Here is a 21380-nt window from a genome sequence, read left to right as displayed (position 1 = left end):
TTCCTGAATACAGAAGCAGTGGTGGATTAAAAACAAACTTTATTAGTATTTTTAAGACTCAACATCAAAATTGGAAAAAAATCAGATTCAACGTACATATCAGACAGAAACATGTGGGCCACATTTGTTTGAAAGTTCAAAGGAAATTGAAAGGAACCACAAAGAACAAGCACACGAGTCCATAGATCAAGCCTGCGTGTAATTAAACACAAGGGAGCAACAAAAGCGCTCGCGCTGCAGTTTGTATTCACGAAACACCTGTAGGCTACACCAGCCAGGATGTGGTAGCTCAATCACCTTTTCTGCAGATTCTACACATTTTTGTATAAAAGGAAATGGAAAGCAGCAGAGCAATACGTGAGACACCTTTTACTGGATGTAGCACGTCAGCCGAGCCGCTGACTCAATTATATCTCAATCATCTGTTACCAACCCCGTCGCTCAGTAAATCTACTGTACAGGCGACCAGTTTCAAAGAATCGTCATCTCTTATCATCATCATCGACTCTCAGCATTACAGAATGCCTCTGAAATACGAAGAATTTACAGATGTCACTAAGTAAGGGTCTCCATGCTGGGGACAGACGTGCTGAGGAGGCCTGTTGGGTCTGGTCGGTTGTGCGGCTCTGGCCGGTCTGAAGCGCCTTCTGAACTGCGGAAAACACAAAGGAAACACGGTCATTGGAGCGCCGCGGCGTTCGTCTCTGCGCGATCGCGAGCGCAGGCCCGATCCGCTTCGTATAGCTACTCACTCGTCTGCGTCTCACGATCAGCGCTGCGACGCAGAGGAACAGTACGATGAAGAACGCTGCCACGCTCAAGGCAATCAGGATGCGATCCAGGATGTGGTCCCTGCATTGCTCATGGGGGTCTTTCTCTGTGTGTGTGGGGGGGGGGGGGGGGGGGGGGGGGGGGGGGGAGTAAGTTAGGGACAAAGGCCTTTTTATATGACTGCGCAAAGTGTGTGTGTGTGTGTGTGTCTGTATGTGTGCATGTCTGAACTCAAGCGACTGTTGCTTCTCACCTCTGACAATTATAACGGTGCCAGGGCTGGCCAGGTTCTCAGAGGTCGTCGTCTCTGTTTTGAAGAACCCCCAGCTGCAGTAATACAGGTTCGTGTCCTCCAGTCCCAGCAGAGACAGCTGCACGGTGAACCCGTGGCCCTCCCCGAGCCGCTGGCTCGGAGCTGCGCGAATCCGGCCGCGAAATCCTGCATCTGGCGTGGTCTTGGTCAGCAGTCCGTTCTTCAAGGCCAGGAACACAATCAGCGTTCTGTCGGGAAAACGCCTGTGCAGGGACAAGCTCAACGGGTCCAACTGCGACGTGGAGCAGGTGATCTCAGCAGAGGAGTTGACTCTCGTTAGAGAGATGGTCGTGGGGTCTTGGGAAACTGTCAGGGAGAGATGGATTGTTACAGACCGCCTCACCTGAAGTCCCCATTCACTGCCCCCCCCCCCCAACAAAAAAAAATCAGATTCATGGTATCAGGGGAAACTTTCAGAAGTCACTTTGAATGATCAATTTGTAAACAAAGCTATAGACGGTTTCAGACAATGGAAAGTTGTACAACTTTGAGGTACTTTCCATTTGATGCTGCCCTTCTGCTTCACATCATTTCATGGGGAAAAGGCTATTTAGTATTCGGCTGACAGGTTACTCTTCAGATTCATATCTTATTTATTGGTTTATTTGATAAGGGACAGTGCACATTAATAAACACATTTCTGTAAATGCGCCAGAGTTAGCCAAAAGGCTATTTTTCATTTGAGTCCCATTTCACAAACATACAACAACTTAAGGAGCTGATAACATACAATGCTTTGTCAAAGATTAAATCAGTCGCTCCCAACCGTTTTGGCTTACAAAACATAGTGTCTAGTTTCTTTTTTTTTTTACATTTCAGACGGATATGCAAAACCTCTTACATGGTTTTCGGTATCTTCGAGGCACAAGTAGACATAATTATCGCATATTTCATCGCAGAACTTCTTTTCTGCCACATGAATCCTCTCACAACCGCTCAGATTTGTTTTGTAACCCACTGGAGGGGCCCCAACCCCTGTTTGCGAAGGAGCCAAAACCAACTGCACTATGACCTGCTACACAAGTAAAATGCTTATGTATCTGTTACAGGGGATATTTTTGCTGCAGAAATAGTACTTTTGATGCCTTAAGTACATTTAGCTGAAAATTACTTTTAATCGAGTAGGATTATGAATGAAGGACTTTTACTTGTAGTTTATTTGGTTCTTTAATGTTTAAGTCGCTGCTTTCAGATGCACTGTAACAACAGGATGAGGCTGCAAACAAACAGGAAAAGATGACTCAGACTCACCCTTCAAGACTTCTTCATCTTATTAAACCCCAAAAATGCACATCCATCCTTTCTCTCTTTCACACACACACACACACTCACCTGTCGAGGCGCTGAGCGTTACCCCAGAAGACACACAGAGTAACCCCAACATGCAGCTCCACCAGTGGGCCTTCATCCCGCCAGGTGGGCTGCAGGCAAGCTACCGCTGACTCGACCCGAGACGCAGCAGCCTGACTGTGTGAACAAGAGGAAATGTGACTGACACTTATCACTTGGTGTTCATCAGCTGTGTGTGTGTGTGTGTGTGTGTGTGTGTGTGTGGGTGTGAGCTGTGAGCATCAGCTCAAAGATGTGGAAGTGCTTGTTGCAGACAAATCTTTTCATTCCTCTTTATTTCAAGTGGTGTTCCATCACCCGTACAGCTGTTACATGTTATATGTTCAGAGGCTGAGTTAACCTATAGCCCCAATCTAGATTCTACACACACACAGTTTGTCCAGCATATCAGTCCCTATGTACACAATAACACATTTACACTGCTTGTTTTTTAATGTACAATGAATCTAGGCTTTGTTTTTGCACTTCTATAAAGTTGTACACTTGCAAGTGACACCAACAAAAATAGGCAGATTTTGAATCCCTTGTACGGGTCGAGCTCCGTAAAAATGCCGGAGCCTACACTTCCCATAATGCAACTCGACAGCATCTTCTATTTATTAGACTGCTGAATGCCAATGTTTTTCAAAGACCGTGACAGAGCATGTAACGCATGTCTTTTCATGATATTATTTTTGCAGTCCCAAGCTGAGATAAACCCCGATGACATCATCAAGCATTAATTCCTCAAAATTAAAGGGCAACCGATTTTGCACATCAGAGTCTGTTTACAGGTCTCGAGGAGTACAACCACACGTGTGCCCCTTTTAATCAGATCGTTATATATTTACATGGTTCAATCTGTACAAAGACCTCAAAGCATTATGAAAAATATGTGAGTATGATTTGTTTTTCAGAGGCAGGAAGCTCCACAACCAGCTGCTGTGAGCAGCACATATTTAATAAAAGAAAACACACAAACACAGACAAGCAAATGTCAGGCAGTCAGCAAGTCTTCACTCCTCGGTGCAGTGGTCATGTCACTGTGGTCTCATTGAGTCCTTTTGAGTCTTTTTGAGATAGCGTTCCTTATTTTTCTGCCTCTGTTGGTTCCAAACAGGAAACACAAAATGCCCGAAGCAATGAGGGGGAGGAAAATAAACAATATGAAGGCTTTCCCAATGGTGGCCGGCTGAGGCATTGTTGCTGATTCCAATCCAATTGTTTCTGTATGAAATGGATAATAATAATGATATTAATGCACACAAACATATACGGACACATATACTTTTGCTAAAAGACTTTAAGACCCTGGAAGCTACTCACCATTTCTCTTGATAACTTGTACTTTGATTGCAGATTCAGCTTGACCCCGATTTCCCTTAATTTTAACGGTGTAAATTGTGTCGTTCACAACATTTGAGATGGACAACGACACATATGTCTGATTATCCCATTCCCAGTTGTATTCCATGGACCTACTGTAACTAGTTATTTCTGTTTTGCCTCCATACCACGCATAAGCAATACCATTAAAGTTCTTAGAAATTATAGAGCAATTTAGTGTCACCGCTTGTCCAGCTTCAACTGTCACCGTTGTGTTGCACTTCAGGCACACCGCTGGATGAGAAAAAAAGGGCATTTATGTTATGATTTCCATTTATTTATTTTTTTTACTTCAGAATTATTAGTATTTGCAATATACCGTACTTACTTTTGGTCAAAGAATCACAGTCATCTGCTGAGGCACTGCTTTGTAGAAAAGTAGCAGCATAGAGCAGACTCAAGCTCAACAACAGGCCAGACATTCTGCAAGTGTCGCTGTCTTCAGAAAGAGAGAGAGAGAGAGAGAGAGAGAGAAAAAAAAGATGTGAAGAACGGAGGGCCTCTGTACTGTTCTGCCTCAGCCTGGTAGATGTGAACAAGGCTCACCTATTGTCATAAACGGTCAGATAAGACAACCTGGATGGGTTGGTGCGTGTTAATCTGTCATTCGTTCTTTAGTGTAATATTTATTTTAATAACCTAAAATCATCTCAAGTTCTCTATGTTCTCATTCAAATGAGTTCCTGATGTTTTACATAATGTCACTGTGCTGCCTTGTGACTGTCTGATCAAAGTTACTAAAGGGATTCTGATCCGTCACTTTTGTTGCACCTCACAGATGAGATAAAGCTAAACCCAAACAGGATGACTGATTACAGAGCAGTTTGGAAGAGGTCCAATTGAACTACTTCCTAGTCATACATTTCTTTTTTCATGAATATCTTTTTCATTGTTTGCTAACTTTTTCAATGAGGTCCAAATTTGTACCGCATTAAGAATATATCCATTAACGGACACTACAGCTGACTCGGGGGACATTTTTAACCAGCATGAAACTTTACCCGTTTATTTATTTATCTTTATTTACCAGGGACAGTGCACATTAATCACATTTTTCAGTTTCCACCTCAATGTAAATGTGCCAGAGTTATGGCTAGAGAGCATGCAGTCCCTGAGCAGGTTTTTACAATTTCTTAGTGGCCTAACATCTTTACAATGCTCCAGCAAACACCACAGCACAGCACTGTGCAGCACAATGCGATACGAAACAATAAAATACATAAATACATTACAAAGACAATGAGATAATATAACGGCAGTGTCTCAGGTGAGATTTCACGTGATTGCAGGTTTTGGTTTGCGTTCAGCCCTCTCTTTAGTTTATGTTTAAAGGTTCAATAATTAGTGCTAGATAGATTGTGCTTTTGAGTTTTTAAGTGTCTGTTTGATTACTTACATTATGTTTTGTATTACAAGTTTTGTGAAATGTAATATTTAATTTTGCAAATGAGGCATTATTTTATCAAATATGTGCTAATTTGCGTACGTTTCCAGAATAGAAATCTATCACATCGGACGAAGCCAGCTTCAAAATGATCGTCTCATTTTGTCGGCATATTAAATTCAAAGGTTTTTACAGAGGGACTGATGTATATCTCATTTTATCACTCCAAGGGGTAAAAAACTATTTTCGCCATGTTTTATGAATGAAATGTTCTTTAAATGAACACACCCCTGTAGTTTACACAGAAGCAGCTACAACTATATCATATTGCGTGTTGATCCTGAAAATAGATTCCAACACTCGTCACGGCAACTCCAGACATCCGAGACCTGCATTCCTCAAGGCGCTGATTTATAGGAATAACAGCCTGCTTTAGTCCTACCGTCATGTCTCTTCATTTAACTTTTACAGCACATTGTTGTTTTGCTGCTTTTCCTCATTTGAAATCATAAATGTCTCTTCTGCCGCTATTGCAGACCTTCCACAAACTGTATCTGCTCCCAGTAGACCACAACACTAAACATCTGTGCACTATAAATACACTGTGCAATACTAAAATGATTGTATATATATTTGTAGTTATATTTTAACTATTGTGGATTTTTACTTAGTTAATATTCTTCAGTTTATTACTTATTTACAACACTTGTTTTGTTCTTACTGTCGCTTGTTTGCACTATCCACTATGCTGCTGTAATCCTGTACATTTCCCCGCTGCAGGACTAATAAAGGATTATTTTATTGTATCAACCTCTTTGGATCAATAACTCGGTTCCCCCATTAAAACCACAGCTGAGCTTCTGAGTGATTAACTGCTATGTACACAGGAAAAGAGAGGAACTTACCTCAAAGAGTGCTTCTTTCTGATGTGAGCATCAGGAAAAGATTCTGAGAAACAACAAAAACCTGACTGGTGACACTGGTGGCTCCCAACCCACAGATCTCCTTTTCACTGGAGTAAACACATGCCTAAATGTAAGTGACTGAAGGGGAAAGTGAAAGTAACAGGATAAGTGATGGAATAAGACACGTTGAAGCATGAGTAGGAATATAAATAACCCGTATGAAATGGAAAGATTGCATGGGAGGAAATAGTTTGGCTTGAAAATAATTTCACGTTTTCTTTGAAATGGAACAAAGACGTCTCGCAGGCCCGGCCCTTGCTGCTGTTGTTTGCCAAGTGACAGTTGGTTGTGTGGTCGGTGGTTTCCATTCGCGACATCAAACTCTTCAGGTGATCCTCACGAAGGAGTGGCCGACGTTAAGTGGCGCTGATGGAGCTCAATGCGGTCACTGAATGGGTGAATGAGCAGATTAGAAGCCAAAAAGGCTCAATTATATTATGTTTCAATGAAAGGGTCGGGTCAGAGTACATTGATCACATTGTTTCTCTGACGTTGTGTTTTTTAGGAAATGTTGAGTTCCAGAGACACTCTAAATAAAAACGTCATCGATATAATACATGTCAGGTCATCCGTTTGTGTCACGTCTACAAACAGGCCTCTATACATGTTGCTAAATGCTACCTGCTATTACAAGAAAACAGTAACCGGTTCACCTTCACGATTTATCTGTGTTGAGTCTGGGCTGGCTGCCCGCCCGCCACCCTCACCGCGATAACAAGACTAACTGTCGGCAACACGACAAACATTACATTCCTTTTTACTTGTTTTTATGAAACAAACATGCTACGACGTGTTAGTGAGATTTGAAGGTTTTGGTTGACGTTCTCCCACCCCCCGACCCCGACCCCACTCCAGTGTTTATGCTAAGCTAAGCTAAGCTAATTGACCCCTGACTTCCGCTCCGTACTGGAGAGAAAAGCAGATTTTCTTTTCCTATTCCTTTATCTTTTTTTGGTGTAGACACCAGGAAATTGCTTGTTTTGTCCATTATCCAAAATGATTTAGTTACCACTGATAGAAAGAGAAAAGCAGCCAAGTGCTCAGGCCTGTTTGGCAATTTTTAATCAAAGAATTTCATTATAAAAAGTGTTGATTCAATTAGATTTTTGATCAATGAGTCGATAGATTGTTTCAGCACCACACATGCTGCACACATGAAGCCCCGTTGAAGGTTCAATTCAGTCACATGACAAAAGAGAAAACACATTTTTCACCAACCTCTCGTCGTATTGAGCCATGAAGGCAGTTTTGGTTAAATCTGCTCCAAGTTTTGAGATATCCCAATACGATGACAATGAATGAATTTAGCATGAAAAACTGTGTTTTGTGGATTTACCAGCAGCACAAAAGGTTTTCACTCTGCTGGAGGCAGAGGCTGTTCAGTGAACAATGACATCATCCACAACTCGTTTGTCAGAATATTTTAGTGCGCAACATGTCACACATGATCTTGTAAAACAAAGAAAAAAAACAACAACATATAACTTACTCGATTGCGGAATGGGAACAAAGTGACAATACAAACAAAATCATCATGTACCATTAAAAAAAAGGAATTACTCTGATTCAACACTGGGCTGGTGGAGACGCTCACTGTCAGGTTAAGTGCCATCAAACGGCCTTTTTAACCTGCAGGCCTCGCCTTCCATCGACTGTTGAGAGAAGACGACCACACTGCTGCATAGTTATCAACGTGTCGTTGAGGAACAGCGGCGACAACTGTAACACAACGTAAAACGACATGTTTTCGTATCGGGCGGTTTATATTTGGATCACACATTGATGAACATTCAGCATCAGCGGGTTCGGTTCATGAGTTCCAGTCGTGCTGAGAAAGCGTCTCGTACGTCTCCTCCGTGGCTTATTGCTCTGGAGATTGACACGGGAAGTTGCACATGCTACGGATTTTCCTCATCTCTCAGAGCAGCCGGCAGATCAGCTGACTGGCTGACCCTGTACCTAATCTTTTTGGAAGCCGTTATCACGCATCACTGCTCCAGTCTGCTGAGGAATGTGTGTTCTGGACTCCGGGCTCTCTGGCTCAGGTTTGGAACAGGAGATCCACCAAATTTTAAAAACACAGGCACCGCCCCCCTGTGGCCTAATGGAAGAAATGCACCCATTGACACTCACTGGTCCGACGAGCAGCTCGTCTTTCGTGGAGCCAGCATGACTGATGGGATGGTCCAAGCGGAATCGGAATCAACCAGGAGGCAGAGCGCTCATTCGACTGCCATCATGTCTTTACGGCAAAACCCTCCCCTTCGCCCTCACCACTGCATGTGCGGGGGCTGCGTGTGGATCTGACTTCTGTACTGGGTGTGCAGGAGTGCGCCGGCCTGCGGGGAGTCCTGGCCCTGCAGCCAGTCTTGATAGAGGGTGTGCAGGGTGGGGTTGACCTCCGGCAGACGGACCGGCAGGATGCTGTAGGCCTCCTCCATCTGCTGGACAAGGTCTTTATCCACCCGGCCGTCCGCGTCGCTCTCTGCCTGCCCGCGGCCGCTCAAGCACCCTGCCACGTGGGGAGACAAAAGAAGGGTTTAAAAAACGGCAGATCCGAGGTCGAAAGGCAGGATTTCAAGCAACGTTTCTCTCACTTTAAAGCAATATTTTTGGTTGTGGGTGGCGTTACCTCCTGGGCAGGACAGCACCTCCACCAGCTGGTAGGGCACGCGTCCCTTTCTCATGCGGTGAACCAGAGTCTGGATGTTCCTGAAACCGTAGACGGCGGCAAACTGCAGCAGAGTTTCCCCATCACGCTCTAGGGTCACTTCCTGGAAGTCCCGGTTCCTGCAAAAAAAACCCAACAAGTTTTCAGATATTTGACGTCCAAATCAAAAAGGAAGAGACGATATGAAACAAAGTTCTCTAAAATAAGTATGGTACGGAAGCTACACGGTGTTCCAGCAGAACAAGGCGTCTCTCACCTGAGGGTCTTGTACGTGACCTCGTGGACGTCCAGACCGAAGAGCTCCTTGGCGGCGTGTTTGAAGATGTGTTCCAGGAAGCCCTCGTGCCTCACCAGCGCCGCGTCTCCGGCCTCTCCCAGCCTGCAGTGACGACACAAACACCCAGTGAACATAATGAAACTGTGAGTCCCACGTTATTGTAAACAACATGTAGGGTGGATGGATAAAATGATCAAAGAATATATGCAGACTTGTTGTATACTTGCAATGGCAACTTTGTAAACAATAGCATGTACATAATATCTTTTTATAGTCAAACAGTCTAAGCTGCACTGCACTACTTAGCACAGTACTGCATCATGATAGCTTCAATGCGTTTCATCGTTTTATCGCCAAACACAACCGATAGGACAGAACTAACTCACACATGGTCCAGTGGAACCGAGTCCAGCTCCTCCACTGAAACCTTCCTCTGCTCCATCAGGTAATAGATCTCACCTTAAAAAGGGAAAAAATAAAAATCACTGTTACCACATGATCTAAAAATAGTATGATGACAGAATGCATTTGATGATAAGCCTCGTTTGAAATGGAATAAAATCGTGCTACTCGTTTTACACTGCTGGGGTCCTCGGACACACCTGACCTCTATACATCATTAACATAATCTAGGAGTTGAAACAAACTAATCGACATTTGCTAATATCGTTTGGCTCGAGGCAGCGGCGTGGGAGATAAAGAGGACTGAACCTGAGGTGAGGACACAGTCCACGTCTCTGGCCTCCAGCAGGCCGTTGTAGAACTCCTCTCTGACGGCCTCCAGCTTCTTATCAAAGCAGGGAGCCACCAGCACGTGGTACACGTTACCCGGACTCAGCTTCTGTTCACAGACAAGGAAGAGGAAAAACAACATGATAAGAAAGACTTGTTTTGTTTATGAAGCATTTTTTTACAACATCTGGACAGGACAGAGTTTGGCTACGACACAACTCAGAATAAATGACTCAAAGTGAGGGTAGGGGAAAGACGCCTCCGTATTTCTGTTCTGCATCCGGTTGATGTGAGGCCGCTTGGTCTCAGTCAGGAATTCGCACAGCTCACCTTTCTTTAACCCGCTGCCTCCAGCTCTTATCGATACAACTGTCGGTGTTGCCGATAAATTGTCCCACAACAAAACTAAATGCATGTTCACCGTCGTGGCGGTGAATGCTCACCTGCTGTTTAGAGAAGTAGTCCTTGACCAGGCAGCCCATGATCTGCTGAGGAGACCTGGCTGTGCAGATGTGAGGGGTGACCAGGCTGCCCAGCACGCGCTCTGAATAGCGGATCCACCCTGAAAAGCACACCCGAATTCACTAACGGCGTACAGGCAGACAGTGGAACAATCTTTGTATTCAATTCGAATACCCAAATATTAGATTCCTTCCTGGTTTGTTAATATGATTACTGGATGAACAGTCTGCTTTCCACTACAGTTACAATTAGTCAATCTACAGAAAATGAACAGCCGGCAATTTTGTTAAGTTGATTATTCGTCATTTATTAATAAGCAAAACCGATAAGAAATAAACAAAAGTTCTCAGCTTCCAGCGCCTCGATTGTGAGAATGTACTGCCTCTCTTTGTTTTATATATTATTACACATGGGATATATTAATGGCTTTTGGCAAAATCTGACGTTTTAAGACTCTCTGGGGAAAAATGTGATGTGCATTTGTAAAGACTAAATAATGAATAAATTAGTAAAAAAAAAAAAAATCAACAGTTTCATCGATAATGAAATGACTCATCAGGTTCGTCCCTACAATAATGTCAGACTCCTGTAAAAGTCTAGTCTACGGATTTGTCAAGAAAGTCTTTAACCCTTGCTGTTTATCTCTGATGAAGGGAGTGGTGAAAGAAGAGCTTTCTATCTTTCCTCACCAGCACACACCACCGCTATCTCTACATCTAATAACGAGCTCCGTCTCCCCCTATTCAGCACACGGCGTGCAACTAAAAGGCTAGAGGTTTAGTTCAGTTGGCGGGAAAATCGATGGTGGGGAACAAAACAGCGCAGAAGGGGGGTGGAGAATGAGAGAAGGGGTGAGGACTGGAGGAAAGGGAGGTTTACCTGGGCAGGAGGAGGTGAACATGGGCAAGGCGTGGGAGTCGCGGTGCCTCCTGCGAAACCTCTGAATAAACTCCTTCTGGCTCTCCAAGATGCTGAAGCCTGCCGCCAGAGTAGTGTCGAACACATACTGCACTCCTGCAGGGGAAAAAACCCAGAGACACTAGTTTAGTTGACAGTAGTTTGACATTCATGCATAGAGGCCAGGCGCACTGTGTTTAGCGTTTGCGGCAAAACACCTGTCAACAGGAAGCTTTTTAAATAACTAAATAAAACAGAAATCATATAGAAAAAGAAAAGCGACGCGTCAACATATAAATACAGACACAAGATCCAAAATACAGGAGTGAGAACAATGTGGGTTCTCTTTCAGCCATGATTCAATAGCTGGAACAGAACACAGGCGGTGGCTCAGGGAGAATGTCGAGCATCTATGATAGATGCCGATGAGCGGGGGGGAAGTTTCTACACACCAGTCATGAGGACATGTCTTTTAAACGGTGAAACTTAATGACATTGTGAGGCACAACATGTGAAAGAACAAAGAAGCACAGATCCTGGATCTGATGTGTGACACGCAGACAAATAAATCATACAGGAGCACAACAATACCTCAAATAACTGCATACAAGAGCCCTTCAACACTGTGTTGAGATCGTTTCCCATTGTGACACGCGACTCCCACTCGCTCACCTAAACTCTTGAGGAAGCCACAGAGCTTGTGGGCGGCCTCGGTGACGTCCAGACCGAACTTGACGGCAAAGAAAGGCAGAGACTGCGGACACACCGACGCCACCAGCACCTTGTGCTTCGACGCGTCACACTTCTGACGGGGGACAGAGAAAACAAAACAACGGGGTCCAATGTAAAGAAAGGTATCGCTCAAAAAGTGCAACCGGACGGCTTCCTCGACTCTCTCGGGTTCCAGAAGGCCGCGTTGTACCTTGTTGAGCGCCAGAACCAGCTCCACTTGCTCCAGGCTCTGCTGAGAGATCTTCAGGCTCTCCTCCTCTGACAGACAGCCTTCGCAGGACAGGCAGGCACTAAACAGCAGCTGGGATCCTTCGTGCACCTTAGGAGAACAAAAGGGGGAGTGTTTTAAAAGAGACACATTTGAGAGATTTAAAAAAAAAAGGGGCAATTTAGTCGTGGACTTCCACCATGAGTCCGCGACACTACCCATGATGCAATTTGACACCATCTTTCCTCGCATGCTCGGTAAAGACGTACATTTTTCGTATCCAGGGTTATTTGTCAGACTTTAGAAAGCTCCAGAAGAAGTGACCCAACCGGTTCTGCAGTCCTGGCAGTACTCCACGTGATTTTGACGTACGAAACGGGAGGAGCCGTCTTTTAGTAAACAAGATCGATCTATAATAACTTTAAAATCCGTGAGTAAAAACAGACATTACCTGCCCGTTGACTTCCGCTGTCTCCTGGTGCGAGTCGGCACCATCGTCACTCTGTTTCTTGTTGCACTGTGTGTGGGAAGATCAATAAATGTCAAACTCACGATTGACAGAACGACACAGTTTTAAAACAACGCGCGGTGATACTGGTCTAGAAACTCACCTGTTTGGTGCAGTTCTCACACTTCTCCTTGCGCTTTGGTATGTTGACCTCGGACATTTTCCTTGGCGGTGATCTGTGAATTGAGGGTGATGCATCTGTTAAGACAGACAGCAGTGTTGATCATTTCCTCACATCATGACTGTTGTCTGCAGCCCGCTGCTTGTGTGATGATGGTTTGATCAGCTCCACCCTCCTCTGACCGTATATCCGATCACAGGCAGCCCACTTATCACCCAGACAGCAGCTCTATACCGGTGGGGAAACTGGCAACAAACAGGAACTAGCTTACCCCGTCATTACAATGTTAATTACATACACAGCACCAAACAAAAACAGCCATAAAAGCCAATTATTACATCATCCTGTGAAACCCCTCAATGCATATTATGAATACAAACACACTCACAATGTAGCATCCGACAAATGTCCACTCTGTGGTGAATATTTTTAATACAGCTCGCGATAATTTCTTACACAATGTGTACCGCTAACGTAACTTACGTCAAAATCGATTTGAGCCAACTTTAAACATTACGTTACAGGCCTCCCCCTCCCCCTCGCTCTTGACACATAATTGAATCAATGTGTTGGTTTAACAGTGTGACAGCAGGCCTCGTGCTGACATTAAAAGGTCGAATTTTAAGGGTAACTCACCGGAAGAGTTTTATTTCGTTGCTCTGTCGGACAAAGACATGGGGGAAAAAATGCAGAGGACAGTCAGACGAGAGCAGCTAATGGTTAAAGAAGACTGCTACAGCACAGCAGGTGAACTCGGCAGTTACTCAGCACTTTGTTTTAGTATCAAGTCAAGTGGTCTGTGGTCGGTGTCACCGCCACTGCTCGCTTGAACCTGTGCGGTTATTGCATAATACCGGTATTCAAACTAGCGCTTTTCGAAGGCGTCGGGGTCCCCTAGTATTCACTCATATCTATGTACGTCTGACTCCATTGTGCACCCCCGGTGAATCCACACATGCGCAAACGACTTAGAGGTCTGCTCCGGAAGCTTTGACTTTTTGCCAAAGTAAGGGCATTTTCTCATTGCAAATAAAAATTTCAAAAATATCATATGTCTTGCGTTAAAAGCTCATAATTGGTTCAAAGTATGTGAGGAAAGTTGTCCAAAGTTAAGCCTAGTTTGGTAAATAAATAAATAATAAAAACTGGGTTTTGAAAATGTAATTGGGTTGTAGGAAAGTGAAAGTCTTGCGTAGTGAACGGACTACACAGCCCAATCCTTTTATTAAATGCAGGTAAAGCTTTTATTTTGAAGGCGGGGAGAACCTGATCCCGTCCATCAGCGCAGACGGATCCAGGAAGGAAGTATTACCCATGCAGGACAGTTGCTGCAATAATGTGAAAAGAACTTCCTTATAGTTTAGTACACGTGCTTCCTCGTACAAATGCTCTTTTGCTAAACCTGCAAGACGCACATTTACAGAAAGGAAGAAGAGTTTAAGGTAAGTGAAACAACAATGTCGCACAGTTGGTATCTTTGTACTGTTCTGGACAGACAGTTGTGTGGGGACTCCCATCACATCCAACCTATCACCTTCCATGTCTTACTTGGTTTTCAGATCGAATTAAAGGGTCAGTTCACCCAAATTGCGAAACAATGTATATATATTTTCTCTCTTGTCCCTTGTGATATGAAGCCATGCAGAAATGGATGGCTATCAGTTCTGTGATTATATATTCAGGTAGAAAAGAGTTCCATTCATATAAGAAAAGAGGTTGTCAGCAACATATCTGGATTATCCAAAGGAACTGGTCAGACAATGGCTGGATTAACCTACTCGGGGTTCCATTCTCTGTGCATAGTTTATAGTTTTTCATAGTGCAGAACACTACCTGGGCCCAGTTCAATTCAATTCAAGTAATTTAGAAGTACGCAACATACAAGCTCATAATAATGAATATCTTAAAACTAGATGTATACACAGTGAGGCTCTACGACTCACTGGTGATGAAACAGAACCCACGTTAAGGCAGTAAGTATTCATTTATTATTTCATTTATTGCGAATCAATATACCTTTTTTAAAAAGACAATTTGACGTGTCACAGTAGACACTACAATAAATTCTGCTGAATGGTGGCTTACTGGTACACTTGTATAGAACACAGTTATTTGTGGTGTTATGAGGAACACGTGCTTTCCTACTAACAATGGCTGAGCGAGGCCTAGCTCAGTCACGCTGTTGTTATGGAACATAGAAAGTCTAAATGTGTGCTGTGAAAAAAGGCCTATTGAAATAGGACAAATGTGTTAATAAACGTCAAACCTGGAGGATATTTTTATGATTTGGGTGAACTGGCCCTTTAAGGTAGGGGTATTATTTTCACTTGAAATAGGGTTAATATTCTTGCTTCTGTTCAGATGGGATACATGATCGTAGCGGAGCACAGCTCCACCCTGCTTCATCTGAAGAGATCTCCGGGCATTCGTTCCTGGTCTATTCTTGTCGGTAAGTGTGTGTGTGTGCAAATGTTCATACAGTGTACACAATCAAATATGAAATAAACATCTCCTCTGCATTCTCTCTAATAATAATAAGCCTCATTTTAATTGCAGGCATAGCATCTGTTGGGTTGGCAGCTGCGTACTACAGCTCAGGTACACAAACTGAATTTATCTTATTTTGTTAATCAATTTGCCCAACGTCCGATTTACATAACATTCCACACCTGCTTGCTTCAACTCGCGTTGCTTTCTGTTCTTTCTTTTTATAATCCTATGTGTCCCGTGGACCACACAGACAGCATCCCGTGGAAGCTTTTCTACGTGGCAGGCTGTCTGTTTGTAGCCATGCAGAACATGGAGGAATGGGAGGAGGCTGTGTTCGACAAAACCAAGAACCTGATTGAGCTCAAGACGTTTAGCTTGTACGCTTTAGTCCTGACGTTATGGAAGAAGGGGCAAGAGAAAGGTCAGTAAACACCCCAGAGCGAGTACGGCAGTCTCTGCAGAGAGTGAGAGTGCAGAATCATAGATCCTGAGCCTCCCCTCTCTCCCTCTCCTCCCCCTCTCTCTCAGTTGTGTTAGATCTGACACAGCTGTGTGACATCTGCGTCCAGGAGGAGAAGGTTCGCTATTTGGGGAAGGGCTACCTGCTGATGCTGCGGGTGGCTGCCGGCTTCTCCTACCCCCTGACTCAGAGCGCCACGCTGGGGGAACGCAAGTAGGTATCTGCTGCCGACAGCTCCAACACATGAAAGTTAGCTATACTGCATCCTTCACCACAGGCCTGAATGTATTCAGCAATAGCTAGACGATGTATTTGATCTGTGTGGAAGCCTTCATTGTTAATGTGGACAACATGACGACACAGTGACGGCTCACTTTATTAAAACAACACGACGCGATGAATCCTTTCAGATCATGGTGTGTCCCCCACCGTCTGTGGGAAAAAAAAGTCTTGCAATTATATTTCAAAAATACATTTTGAAATTCTGAAAATGTATATCGTTAACAATGGGTCAACGTAACCACCTAACTCAGCTCTATGGAGCGCTTCAGCCTCTTCGAGCTCATCGGTTTGGTTTTTACTACCCACAACTTTACTTGAGACAGCGACTGAAGGCTAGCTGCTCAGCACCAAACGACAGACAAAGTTAGCGACTAGCTGGTGAACATAGTGGAGAGCTAAAGAGGCAGATATTTTTCTCAGGGGTCGGACCAACATAGAGCCAAAAGGAGAGTGAATTTAGAAATGTAATTCGTCAGAAACACGGTATGCTATGCTAATGTTGCGTTGTTATATATGTAATGTTTGCCCGCTTTTTTCAGAACTTCAACGTTGTGTTGGCAACACTTCACACACTGCAAATTTAAAATATGCCGTATTCTGGGTTTAATTACGAGGATCCCCATTAGCTGTCACAGCGCAACAACTACTCCGCAAGGCTTCCGCTGAAATAAAGGATTCTATTAACAGTCGTGAATGTATTTAGTTGTTGCAAAACCTCGAATCAATGTCTTCTTATTGTCTGATAATTAAACTATTTCTTAAGCCAAGCAATAATATGGAGAGAAAAAAAGCATAACAAACTACACAAGATAATGCAGAATATCCTGTTCTCCTTCTGTCAGTGATGTGGAGGCGCTGGCTGCGTTGCTGAAGCGCTTCCTGGGCCTGGAGGAGCTGCAGCAAAGCAGGCAGCAGGAGGAAGAGGCAGAGTATGGAGAAGAGGAGGAGGAGGAGGAGGAAGAAGATTCTTTGGATAACAGCAGTGATTCAGATGGTGAAGCAGACAAACTCTGATCCCTCTGCGACTTGCAACCCTGCTGCAACTTCGGGTGGATTGATTTAGGGGCATTATGGTCTTGCTACGGCATTACAGAGGGGGCAGTTTAAGTGGTACCCTCACTACGTGTTGTACTGTTAGCATGTGCATGAAACACCAAGGATATAGCCTCTTTCAGTTTCTCCCAGCATACTTCCTTCCTCGGGAGACTATGGTAAAAATATTTCTTTATTTTCATGCGAACTGGGATGGAAATATCAACAACTTAAATGATTTGACATGCAAATGTTTTCTAAGACAGTCCCAGGAAATATGGAAAAAGAGACTCTTTCATTGTATTTAGATGCAGTTCTCTGGAAGTGAATATCATGCCTTAGCTCTTCTGATCTAATTACTATTTGGGAATACACTCCAGATTACAGTTTGCCTTCCTGATAATATGTGTTTATGTGCAAGTCAATGGAAAGTGCTTTTCCCACAGTTTCCCGGACCACCCAGTTGATGACCACCTTTGGTTTCATGTGTATTCATACCCAGTCCGCAATCCGGATGAACGCATGTGCAAACTGTAATCGGGCATGGCTGATTCTCGCGGCTCAGTTGAGAGTTAATTATATGTGAAATGCTTTAGCCTGCTGCTGTTCTGTCTTTTAAATGTTTATTTACTTTTTGTGAACCAAAGACTGAATCTCAGGCAAACACTTCGGTGCTTTGGACAAACTTCTTTAAAGTGTATGGAATCATTGGCTGTTAGGATGGCAGATGGTGAATGTCGGTGTGCTCTGCTCTGCTGGAAAGAAAATGAGAAGAATGTTTTTGTTGGTTGATTTTATTGTCTACGTACATTGTCTTGTCTTTGATACATTTGGAGGAATTATATAAAAAACAAACAAACTATAAAGTCTTTTTTTTTGTTGTTGCTACAATTGGTGCAATTAGCGCTATTAGTCACAGAAAAAGATCCTGAAATATTCTACGGCACCAGCTCACTGACGCAGGCTCCGATATCCTCCGTTATCCTCTGTAAAGGAGCCATTACAGGGCTGACGTGTTCCTCGATCCACTCCTCTGCTGTCGACTCTGGGTAAAGACGCACCATCTCCTCTCTCACTGCCTCCACCTTCTCTTGTAGCGTAGTCAAATACCTGAGAAGACGTGATCAGATGGGCTTTCTGTTAAATGCTAAACCGAGTTCTGAAGCAATTTCAGGACGCAGAGAGTGCAGCTTTGGCATAATTATTATTATTCTCACGTTGATGCTTGGCTGTGAATCTGCATGCCGATGAGAGGGCTTATCATCTTCCTCTGTTGGTGGTAGGGGCTGAACCAACCTCTAACATACCTACAGTAGCACAGGCATACAGACAAATATTGTTCGCTGTCTTGCTGAGAGTTAGACGAGAAGATTGATACCACTCGTGTGTGTGTATGCTAAATAGGAAGCTATGGCCAGCAGTCAAGATGGCGACCGCCAATATGACCTTTACCCCTGTTTTCAGTTTTTAAGCTAAGCTAACTGGCTGCATCTTCATTTTAGTGTACGGACATGAGAGTGGTATCGATCTGCTGATGAATGAAAGTCAAACAATCATCGGAGAGACATTGGAATTAACATCTTGCGATAACCGCCCATAACTCACATGTCGTTTTCAAAGAATCGTATGTCCTCCGAGTTCAGCAGTGAATTGAGCTCCACAGTTAACTCAGCCAGCCTCCTTCCTGGGAACAGCGACTCGTCCGCAGTCGTCCTGAAGGCCACACGGAGCAAGATCCTGTTAGCCTAAAGATGCACACTGTAACAGTGACAGTGTAGTTCACGACGAAACAACGTCTGACCTCACCTCCCCATGGCCTCTACCTCCACTGAGGAGATATCCAGACTCTCGGCTACTTTGCTCTGAGCCTCGGCGCTGAACTGACCGTGGCTGAGCGTCTGGAGACAGGCCGCTAGCGACGGAAGGGCCACGTGCATCAGCTCGCACAGCACCGACAGGTGGTCGTACCTGACAGGGGGGGAGGGGGGGTATAATGGATCATGTAAAAGGCTCTGTGTTAAAAAGCTAATGAAGGCCTTTGGACCCTTACAAATTCTAAAGTCTGAGCCACAAAAAGGACAATATATTTATAGACTAGAAACTGAAAATAAATCCCTTGAATACTTGCCTTTGCCAGCCTGTGATGGCGATGCCCTGCAGGTTTACAGCGGCAGATAAAGCAGCAGCCACCTTGAGCCACTGCTCGTGATTATCCACATGTCTCTGCGTGCTGGGCACACAGGTGTAAACACTGGTGGAGCCCTTAAAGGAGCTGGCGGCCCACAGGTCGGACATACCGGCACTGCAGTACTTCTCCAGCAGAGACACTGGACAACACGGAATAAACATCACTACTAACAAGGCTCTGGGCATGTTGCAGTGTATCTGTCGCTGTGTAAGTGCCTGATGTTTGAGTACTAAGTTCCACAGTATGAGGTAGGTTCCCTACCAGTAGTGTCCACATTCAGATTAGGGGTGTAGTCCCACAACATGGGCTGGACCAATCCCACCAGGCCACTAGCTATACATGGATAAAAAGATCTCAATGAAAACAGTCAAGACGTTGATTTGTATGCAGTGTTTACTTTGCATTTTTAACTAAAATACCAGTAAACAATTACATTAAATTGCCTCTTTCATGGGGCTTCTTAGCATCAAAAAGCTTCTACTTTAGTCACATGACATTGATGTAATTTGATGCAGCTGAGCAATCAACCGACACGTATTCTATTTCTTAGCTATTATCCTTGTTGTTGACATCTTTTTTCTATATTTTTTTAGAGTAACTATACTCATTTCAGACACCAGTGCTCATCTGGTTTAGTAGGGAACCAGTACCTTTTAGTGTGTCCTGGCCCATGCCTCTCATCATATCATCCCACATTATGACGGTCATGTGTGGCCACGCCTCCTTGATGGCCTGGGCCACCTTGGTCACATGACTCAGGAAAAGGTGTTCCACCGTACGTCCGGGCGAAGCCAACCACTGCTTGGACTCCTCCCCCTCGCCGAGCATGTACACCTTGAGGAATTAAAAAAAACAATAATAATGATGATGAAATGATGACGCCTGCCGCCACAACTGGCTGACGTCTGCCGAGGGACCGATCCGTACCTCATCTGCTCCGATGTGCAGCGTATTCAAGCCCGGATGCAGCTCCACCACCTGCCTCAGCATCTCCATCACCAGCCTCACCCCGTCCTCTCGGTGGGGATTCAGGGTGCCCACACAGGGCGCCGCCTCTCTCAGGCTCCACAGGGGCCGATGCTTTAACACGAACTGTAACAGAGGAGGGACGGCCGCCGGTGAACAACAAACACGGATGCTGAACACCGTCTGAAGACTAAGCACTCGTAGCCAATACAAACAGTTCGCCTCACCTCCATGTGACCAAACGTCTGCACAAGTGGGATGACCTCCAAGCCCTTAGATTTGGCAAAGTCCTGCATCGACAGTACCTCCTCTCGGCTGAGAACAGAGCAAGCGGTAAACAGACATTGAACTTACTGAACCAAAGCATTTTTTTTTTTTTATAGCACGCCAGACTACATGAAGTTTGATCTGTTTATCCCACACAGGAAGGATTATTATAGTATTACAGGATCTCACAGCATGATAAGGCAGATAAACAAGCACATACAATTCCACCCAGTCCATAAATCAGGAATGAATCAGGCGGTGTCCGGGTGTTTCTGTACCAAACCGCACCTGTAAACCGGTTGAGCTGTGGCCTGCAGCAGCTTCAGCTCCCCATCATAAGGAAACATGTCCTCATACTCCACCAGCAGGCCATCGACTCCCAGCTGAGAGAACAGCTCGATGAGCTGAAACACACAGAGTGGACAGAAAACCTGATTTAAAAAAAAAATTACAGTTACAGTGGTGCATCAGATTACAGAGGAAGCTGCTGTGTGCTGACCTTGTGAAGGTATTCTACCCTCGGAGGGGCACCTTTCAAATCCAGGTGGACCAGTTTCTTTCCTTTAGGCCACGGTGGACTCTTCATTCTGCCTGTTACAGACTGCAGGCACGGACAGACTTTCATATTAAGAACAGGTGATTATGTTTTGTATGTTTGTGAATGAACATCAGATCATTTGTTTTGACTCACCGGGACCGCAGAGACCAAGCCAGAACCAGAGATGGGATATTAGGGGAGCACTGGCACTCCGAGGAGGATGTTATTGTTGTGAGGCGGATCAACTTTTGTTCCTGCACAAGAAACGTCCACCTCTTCCTGACGTATTCAACGTAAACACGCGGTGTAGGTAATCGATTAGTTTAGTCTCCGCAGGCAGAGCAATGGATAGAAGAACGCACTCTACATGCTGTAAAACGTCTGCAAACATATGCAAAGCA

The 21380-nt window shown here is 44.4% G+C and overlaps 4 protein-coding genes and 1 long non-coding RNA gene across 9 annotated transcripts; 1 reads left to right on the top strand and 4 right to left on the bottom strand.

Annotated features, from left to right (window-relative positions):
- Positions 1-22: 22 nt before the first annotated feature.
- On the bottom strand, positions 23-2556 carry LOC306713595 (uncharacterized protein). 2 transcript variants are annotated; one of them, XM_079183350.1, is made up of 4 exons: positions 2417-2556; positions 1025-1390; positions 753-877; positions 23-652 (listed from the first exon to the last, which is right to left on the bottom strand). In XM_079183350.1, exons 1-4 carry the CDS (start codon positions 2490-2492, stop codon positions 515-517), a joined length of 705 nt encoding a protein of 234 aa, XP_079039476.1. In that variant the 5' UTR covers positions 2493-2556; the 3' UTR covers positions 23-514. The 2 variants fall into 2 exon arrangements, with proteins under 2 accessions (XP_079039476.1, XP_079039475.1); XM_079183349.1 differs by having other exon boundaries at positions 23-647.
- An 895-nt stretch (positions 2557-3451) lies between these two features.
- Positions 3452-6335, bottom strand: LOC306713596. Its single transcript, XR_013767599.1, has 4 exons — positions 6089-6335; positions 4128-4238; positions 3740-4033; positions 3452-3640 (listed from the first exon to the last, which is right to left on the bottom strand). It is a non-coding gene; the product is annotated as an uncharacterized lncRNA (long non-coding RNA).
- An 867-nt stretch (positions 6336-7202) lies between these two features.
- On the bottom strand, positions 7203-13676 carry narf (nuclear prelamin A recognition factor). 2 transcript variants are annotated; one of them, XM_079182454.1, is made up of 12 exons: positions 13393-13676; positions 12739-12833; positions 12579-12644; positions 12110-12238; positions 11860-11992; positions 11170-11304; positions 10272-10390; positions 9808-9937; positions 9483-9555; positions 9076-9198; positions 8781-8938; positions 7203-8660 (listed from the first exon to the last, which is right to left on the bottom strand). In XM_079182454.1, the coding sequence occupies exons 2-12, from the start codon at positions 12793-12795 to the stop codon at positions 8419-8421; spliced, it is 1365 nt and encodes a 454-aa protein (XP_079038580.1). In that variant the 5' UTR covers positions 12796-12833; positions 13393-13676; the 3' UTR covers positions 7203-8418. The 2 variants fall into 2 exon arrangements, with proteins under 2 accessions (XP_079038580.1, XP_079038579.1); XM_079182453.1 differs by having other exon boundaries at positions 12739-12811.
- A 375-nt stretch (positions 13677-14051) lies between these two features.
- On the top strand, positions 14052-17002 carry cybc1 (cytochrome b-245 chaperone 1; the record flags this gene model as incomplete). Its single annotated transcript, XM_079183348.1, has 6 exons — positions 14052-14198; positions 15118-15205; positions 15313-15354; positions 15497-15667; positions 15775-15919; positions 16831-17002. Exons 2-6 carry the CDS (start codon positions 15118-15120, stop codon positions 17000-17002), a joined length of 618 nt encoding a protein of 205 aa, XP_079039474.1. The 5' UTR covers positions 14052-14198.
- Positions 17003-17955: 953 nt separating this feature from the next.
- hexd (hexosaminidase d) lies at positions 17956-21337 on the bottom strand. 3 transcript variants are annotated; one of them, XM_079183345.1, is made up of 12 exons: positions 21133-21337; positions 20941-21059; positions 20730-20845; positions 20402-20489; positions 20136-20300; positions 19859-20042; positions 19470-19541; positions 19149-19347; positions 18827-18988; positions 18626-18733; positions 18238-18327; positions 17956-18130 (listed from the first exon to the last, which is right to left on the bottom strand). In XM_079183345.1, the coding sequence occupies exons 2-12, from the start codon at positions 21025-21027 to the stop codon at positions 17959-17961; spliced, it is 1443 nt and encodes a 480-aa protein (XP_079039471.1). In that variant the 5' UTR covers positions 21028-21059; positions 21133-21337; the 3' UTR covers positions 17956-17958. The 3 variants fall into 3 exon arrangements, with proteins under 3 accessions (XP_079039471.1, XP_079039470.1, XP_079039472.1); XM_079183344.1 differs by having other exon boundaries at positions 20941-21042; XM_079183346.1 differs by lacking the exons at positions 20941-21059; positions 21133-21337 and having other exon boundaries at positions 20662-20798.
- Positions 21338-21380: the final 43 nt, after the last annotated feature.

This window comes from Pholis gunnellus, assembly GCF_910591455.1.
Source record: "Pholis gunnellus genome assembly, chromosome: 21".
Classification (NCBI taxonomy): domain Eukaryota; kingdom Metazoa; phylum Chordata; class Actinopteri; order Perciformes; family Pholidae; genus Pholis; species Pholis gunnellus.
This window is presented reverse-complemented; position numbering and strand designations above follow the sequence as displayed.

Bases quoted from the DNA above. Each gene is read 5' to 3' on its own strand.
- LOC306713595 (XM_079183349.1), bottom strand. From the start codon at position 2,492: ATGAAGGCCCACTGGTGGAGCTGCATGTTGGGGTTACTCTGTGTGTCT. The intron at 878-1,024 runs GTGAGAAGCAAC...CCACACACACAG, and splicing joins CACCGTTATAATTGTCAGAG to AGAAAGACCCCCATGAGCAA. The intron at 648-752 runs GTGAGTAGCTAT...TCCGCAGTTCAG, and splicing joins TGATCGTGAGACGCAGACGA to AAGGCGCTTCAGACCGGCCA.
- hexd (XM_079183345.1), bottom strand. From the start codon at position 21,027: ATGAAGAGTCCACCGTGGCCTAAAGGAAAGAAACTGGTCCACCTGGAT. The intron at 20,846-20,940 runs GTCAGCACACAG...TGTGTGTTTCAG, and splicing joins GGGTAGAATACCTTCACAAG to CTCATCGAGCTGTTCTCTCA. The intron at 19,542-19,858 runs GTACTGGTTCCC...ATCCATGTATAG, and splicing joins GGGCCAGGACACACTAAAAG to CTAGTGGCCTGGTGGGATTG.
- narf (XM_079182454.1), bottom strand. From the start codon at position 12,795: ATGTCCGAGGTCAACATACCAAAGCGCAAGGAGAAGTGTGAGAACTGC. The intron at 11,993-12,109 runs GTACAACGCGGC...GTCCCCCGTCAG, and splicing joins TGGTTCTGGCGCTCAACAAG to AAGTGTGACGCGTCGAAGCA. The intron at 9,938-10,271 runs GTGAGCATTCAC...GTCTGTGAACAG, and splicing joins ACTACTTCTCTAAACAGCAG to AAGCTGAGTCCGGGTAACGT.